The sequence below is a fragment of the Myotis brandtii genome, unplaced genomic scaffold (assembly GCF_000412655.1).
Source record: "Myotis brandtii unplaced genomic scaffold, ASM41265v1 scaffold440, whole genome shotgun sequence".
NCBI lineage: Eukaryota > Metazoa > Chordata > Mammalia > Chiroptera > Vespertilionidae > Myotis > Myotis brandtii.
The window spans coordinates 6256499-6263383 of record NW_005366834.1 but is presented as its reverse complement, the minus strand read 5'-3'; the positions used below and the strand labels follow the sequence as shown (position 1 = coordinate 6263383).

At 46.5% G+C, this 6885-nt stretch overlaps 1 protein-coding gene across 1 annotated transcript in view; it reads right to left on the bottom strand.

Moving 5' to 3' along the window:
- The window catches only part of MYO10 (myosin X), a 205652-nt gene that overhangs the window by 104316 nt on the left and 94451 nt on the right, over nucleotides 1–6885 (bottom strand). The window contains exon 4 of the mRNA XM_014546332.1: nucleotides 1312–1499. Coding sequence (XP_014401818.1) covers nucleotides 1312–1499 — 188 coding nt within the window. The remainder of the gene's footprint in view (nucleotides 1–1311; nucleotides 1500–6885) is intronic.

Genomic DNA, 6885 nt, shown 5'->3' with positions numbered 1-6885 from the left:
CCACCCCTCCACCCCATCCCCCACAGGACCAGGAGCGCTTCTCTGATAGGTGAACTGGGGGGAAGGCTGGCCTGCTTCTCGCCATCTGGAACTGGTTTCCCACAGGAACTGTGGCCACCAGTTACCTGCCTGGACTCTGACCAGGTGGGCTGCCTTGTCTAATCTGGGGCTGCAATGTTAGTGATCCTGATCGGCTGGAAGTCTACAGCGGCCATATGGCTGTCCATCTGTCTCCTGGGCCTGACTCCCACTGAATCAGAAATCCGGCGGGTAGGTGGGATCTTATCTGTTATCCTTCCCAAATGCAAACAACCCTTTCCTCTTAAATTAATAGAATTATTTTGCCCCAGGTTGGGACTAAAAAGCCATCTAAAACAGATGTCAAAAAAATCTTTCACTCCGGCAGTTCTGTTTATACACCACTGGTTCCCAGTAACAGCCGCGCTCCACGAGTGAACGCCTGGAGGACAAATGAATGAAATGCCTGGGACTCCATGGAAACCCCGCTGAAAGTGACATGCAGCTCGTCCTCCTTGGACACGTCCCAGGGGTGTGCTGATCGTCACCAGAACAGGAGTCCCATATAAACAATTAATAAGAAGGTCCAGTAAAGATGTCACTAGAATATAGGTGATGAGCCATTTTGAATTAGTTAATAAAAACGAAGAAGTGCTTTTTTTAAGAGACAGGTTTTACTCCTTTGTAGACAGTTCCTAGTAATAAAGGTTTTGACATTGGGGTTTCTGGAGGTTTATTTCAATCAATGAGGAAGACTGAGCTGAAAGAGATGTGTCAAGACCCTACCTCCTCGAAAAAAATTTAAATCCAATAATCACGCTCTCCTATCATTTCCTAAACATGTAATAGCAGTCCCTTTTCTATAGCCAATTCAGAGGTATGCGTTAGGAGCGTCAGTTAAAACTACCAAAAAGTCTTCAGTTTGGGAGATTCCCTTTGGGGCAACCACGCTGTATGAGGAAAAAGAGGCTTGCTTAGGCATGCCTAGCACTCTGGAATATCAACCCTGCTCATCTACAGAACTATGCAACACTTCCTACGTCCGCAGGAAGCTCAGGCCTCACAACCGGAATAAACTGAAGAAGAATTCAGGCAAATTTCCAAAAAGAAACAAATGGAGTAGTTGCTGTAAAGTGCGTGCGTCCTGTCTGCTGGAAGCTGTAGGTACCAGCCATCCCAAACGGAAAGCTTCACTGAGACATCGGGCGCTTATGAACTTTCTCATGAACGTGCTCCGCGGGGACGGGTGGGGGCCCGGCTTGGACAGCGCTGCGGGCGGAGACCCCTGGTTACCTGATGAGGACGCACTGGTTGTCGTGGCGCTTCCACAGGCAGCGGTAGCACTCGTTGGCCACGGCGAAGACGTGCGGGGGCAGCTCCCCCAGGTGGCTCTTGCTGTAGCGCTCCATGGTGGCGCGCTCATACAGGCCGGCAATGGGCTTGTAGGGGTTCACCGAGGCGATGATGGAGCCGATGTAGGTCTGCAAGGACAGGGACACAGTTACACACAGCCCTGGGGGGGTGAGGGCTGGCACCGCCACCCCTGCTGGGGCTGGGCCAGAGGGCGTCTGCATGCAGCTCTATGCCAAACCATGTTGAGGGGGGGGGGGGGTGGTCTGCCACATGTCAGGGAACCCACTGGGTGTCCCTTAGGGGAAAGGTAATGTGTGCTCCCCACTGCATTTGTTTTTCCAGTAACTTTTGGTACAAAATCTAGTCATTCTGTACAAACAAATGCAGCCATTTCTAAGACGACTTGCTATGGAAGGAACACAAAAGAAAGATGGTGAACCAGCCCAGGCCCAAATCCCTATCCCCATGCCCTCCTAACCCTGTCCTCATCATGACCCTGCCCTCTCAGGTGGCTGCTATGAATGCAGGGTTGAAGAAAGAACGAGAGAGGCAGAGGGGTTGGGGGAGGAGGGATGGAGAGCTACGGTTTAATGGGTACAGAGTTTCTGTTTGGGATGGTGAGAGCGTTCTAGAAGTAGATAGTGGTTATGGTTGCATAACATTTCAAATGCATTTTTAAAAAATTTTTAAATTACAGTTGACATATAATATTATGCTAGCTTCAGATGTACAACCCCATGATTAGACATTTATATAACTTACAAAGATCACCCCTACAATGCAAATGTATTTAAGGCACTGAACTGTATACTGAAAATAATCAAAATGGTAAATTTGATGGTGTGTGTATTGAACCTCAATGTGTAAAAAGTAACAAGACCGTTTGAAAATCCTAGGTAGTCAGTAATCTCAACGGCTCCTGAGTGCCTGTCACTCACCTGGAACTGAGCAGACGGACAGGCGGACCTTTCTGGAACCAAAGCCAGGCCAGACATTAAGCTAAATCTTCAGAGCAGCTAAGACAGCCACTGAGCTATGAAACCGGAACACCTCAAGTCCCCTCCGTATGGACATAAGCATTCCGCTTGCACTTCTGCAAATGCTACCAAAGTGTGGTTGTCTGGTTTCCAGTCTCAGACACAACCGAAGAAGCCAAATGAGAAGGGGAGGCAGCAGGGCCACCAGCCGGCTTTTATGGCACGCATGCGCTGTGCCAAGGGCTTTAGGGGTACATTGGGCTGAACTGTGCCCCCCATTCATATGTTGAAGCCCTAAATCCCCACCACCTTAGAATATGACTATACTGTATGTAGAAACATAGCCTTTAAAGAGATGTTGAAGTTAACCATTAGGGTGGGCACTAATCCAATCTGACTGGTATTCTTGTAAGAAAAGAGATTTGGATACACATAGAGGCATCAGGGATGTGTGTGCACAGATAAAGGCCAGAGGAGGACACAGCAAGCTGAGGAGAGAGCCCTGGGAAGTAATCAACCCCGCCAGATACCTCGATCTTGGACTTCCAGCCTCCAGAACTGTGAGAATATCAACTTCTGTTGTTTAAGCCACCATGTCAGTTATATTTCTTTACGGCAGCCAGAGCAGACTCATACAGAGGGCCTGACCCCTTTCACACTCACAATAACCCTGGGAAGTTCAATGTATTACTATCCCTGTTTTTCCAATGAGGAAACTGAGGCATGGAGAGAAAATTCCATGGATGGTCACACAGCCAGTAAGTGGCAGAGGTGAGATCTGAACCCTGGCGACCTAATGCAGAGCCCTCTCTCATTCACCGGCAAGGCTGGGCAATGCAGCAGAGCAGGAGGAACGCAGGAAACACTAGACAGAAAGCAGGAAACATCCGAACAGCATCTGTACCGTATTACAGCAATTTGTAATCATTTCTATTCATGGTGACTGCCAGGAACATCAAGCAAAGGATCTACGTTCCATATAACTGTTCTCAAATGGAAGGGGGTCTGTAATGTGTTTTGGAAATATATTGAACCGAAAAAGGTTAAAAACATAAAAGGGATATTACCATATGACCCAATGATTCCTCTCCTAGGTATATGCCCCAAAGGATTAAAAACAGGTACTTTAATAAAGACACAGCAGCATTATTCATGATCGCCTAAACGTGGACACAACCCAAATGTCAATCATCAGAGAGATGGGTAAACAAGATGTGGAATATCCATACAATGGAATATTCACCACAAAAAGACCGAAGTACTTGCTACCTGATACCTGCTGCCATGCAGATGAGCCTTGAAAGCACTGTCCAATTAAAGAAGCCAGATACACAAGTTCACAAATCCAGAAATAACAAGATGCATCATGTCCCTTAACCTTCATAAAAAGTGTGAGAGTACACATCTTCAGATGTCAACCCAAACTGAGAAACCAACATGCTCTGGTGACAATCACAGACCAGTTAGTAAGGGAGAGAACAGAGGCATTTAGACTTTCAGGGATGGAATATAGTCTCTTTCGAGTTCAAATAATAAATATGCGTGCTGTGGTTGACAGTAAATCCAACAAATGGACTCCCATGTACCATAAGCAAACAACATGTACCCGACAGCAAACAACAGACTATGAACCAAATGCAATAATCTGAAATCTCTTATTATAAAAAAAGGAGAGAAATCAAAGAATGTGTTAAATGTGTGTCTGGCTGGTATGGAGAGAACCCGATTTTTGATTTTTTTAAAATTATAGAAAACCTTGCCTCATTTAGAGTTAAAAAGGTCTCTCCACTGCAAGAAACTCCATTTAGTACCAGAGTAAATTAGGCTCTTAAAACATGAAGGCTCAAGGTTTACAATTTCACCTTCTCACTAATGACCTAAGTCATTTCTCAAAAGGCTTGTCACCATTTTTAAATGACAACTAAGTCTACATGTTTCCAAAACAACTTTACCTGACATTTATAAACGTGGGGCACAGAGGACGATATTGTCTGCGTCATGACATCATCACAAGTCCTCATTTGCTCCAAGGCAGCCTGGAGGTGTGGGCAGGGCAGAGGATGGTAAGCACTGCCCTGCAGTCACAGCACAAGGGACTGCTGTCACACTGTGGGTCTGCGTGACCCCCTTCACCACCCACCCACATACAGAATGGGAATCACCCCAGATGCTGCCAGTCTCATCGTCAGTGGCCAAAGTCTCCACGTCCTGTAAGCTTCGCGTTCAGTAAACTCTAGAACATTTCCCTTTCCCTCCCTCTCTGCCGCCCTGACCTCACTTGCTTAGATTTCCATAAATGCCTCCTTCTTCGCTGATGTCCCACGTGGCCCTGTATGTTCAATCCAAGCTCCACACTTGACAAAGAACATCTGAAGACGAAACTCTCCTGCTTAAAACTCTTCATCCCTCCCATGATTCTCAGGGTCAACCACAGGAATATTCGAGAAGGGAGTCTGAGTGGCTCCAAGAAGGTGATAGGTCACCCCATGTCCTACTCTGTTATTCTCATTGCAGTTATGGGTGAGGGGGGGCCTTCAGTTCCCTGAGGGTCTTTAAGGACTCATTGAGTTTGTATTGCTTGTGCCCATGTGCACACCAAACAGCACTTGTGAACCTCCCTAAACACAAGTGTAAAGTAACATGGCAACAATAGCAATAGTTCCTAATCCTTTACCCAAAGAAAGACATTGTGTGAAATCTCAGAAGTCCATCAGCAACAATAATCACTGCCCAGACAAGACATCTTATTTTCCCCACTACCTTAAATATACCACGTTGCATGAGTGATTTTGTCACTAAATAAAGAACAGATTCATTGAATAAGTAAAGTTCAACAGTTAACAAAAAGTAAAGATGGCGACTGGGGAATGGAGGGACAGGAGAAGGGCCCAGTAGAAAATTAAGTACCAAGGGAAGCAACGAGAAAATGTAGTACAAAACTCTGAGAGCTATGAGGCGACGTTTGTTGCTTGTACCATTTATCACTCTATAAAAATGTATTATTACTGCTCTAAAAAGGGCCTTGATAACGCCCGGTAGTTAAGATTCTAGGCACATGCAACACGAGGTGGGACTGAGTACGGGTGCCCTCCTACTAGAATCCGAATTCCGCACAAACCAATAGCCTGGTCCTTCTAACGGCTTTCCAGAAATAGAAAGTACATTCTATTTTGAAGCACATAAAACTTTTTTTCTACTCAGACTCAGAAAAGTTCCACATAACTCACCAAAAAACACAAATCCTTGCCCATTTTAATAATCTGGAACAGCTGGGGCACACATTGCTTCAAACTGTTGGGAGGAACTCACTATATTTCTTCAATCCGACATCTACCAATTCAAGGCTTTCAAAAGACATAATAAGGATATAATACTTGCTCTCCAACCCTAGACACACACACACACACACACACACACACGCACACACACACACACATCAACTACAACCAAGAAAGCAAAGTGCCCGGAGCCTCAGCCGCAGAGCTGTTTGGAGACAGGGAGCAGTCCTGCTACTGTTGGCAAGTGGCTTCTCCAACACAGGAGCCAATGACTGGACGGCAAGGTGTGGCCAAGTCAGAAGCTGGAAGTCCTCAGCCTGGGGCTGCCTCCCCTGGGACACCCCTCCGGGCCAAAGATTCTGATCAGTAATAACAACACATCCCCTGTCATCCCACACGATGGCTCCATAAAACGGTGACATAAATCGAAGTTATCTACGATTGTTCCTGTTAATGAAAATAAAACCACAACTGCTTTTCGTCATGGAGTCCTGAGAGCTGGATGCATGGCACACTTTCCAAAGGGAAGAATTGCTAAGAAGCGGAGTCGTTAGCCACTCACCATTCTCCTCTTTCCTTCTCTCTCCATCATCTCCGTTAAACATGGCAGTGAATTACTCCCAGAATGTTTATCCAGAATGCAGCTTCCATTTTAAATGACAGGTCTGTCTACTCGATGGCCCACTGGACATCTTCACTCAGATGCCCCTTAGCTCACATGTAACAAGGACATGGCTGATCTCCCCCAAACACCTGTTTCTTCACGGTCACCTCATGCATGACAAATGGCATCAGAATGGTTAACCTAGAAATCTAGGTATCATCCTGCACAAACTCAGCCTGCCTGCCCCCCAGACTCAATCACTTAAGATTCTACCTCTCGGTATCTTCTGAATTCAAAGCTCTCCCAGGATTGGGCCAGAACCCCATCGTTTCCCATCTGGTCGGCTGGTCCCCTCTCCTCCTAGACCCACCCCTCTCCTGCACTCACCCATCACCCTGCAGCCAGATGAGTTTCCCCAGAACTCAAGTGTAAAGTTGTTCCCTGCAGCCTTCACAAATAAAGCCAAGGTCACTACCCTTCCTCACCTGCTCCTGACCACCTTGTCAGCCCGCCACATGCAACCTTCATCTCCGCATCTTCAATGTCCTGCAGTTGGACAAATGGTTAACATCACACGATTTCATGCCTCTGTACACGTTGATCTTCTGCGAGGAATGAGCCACCCTCCTCCGGACCAAATTCCCCAGTGAATGCT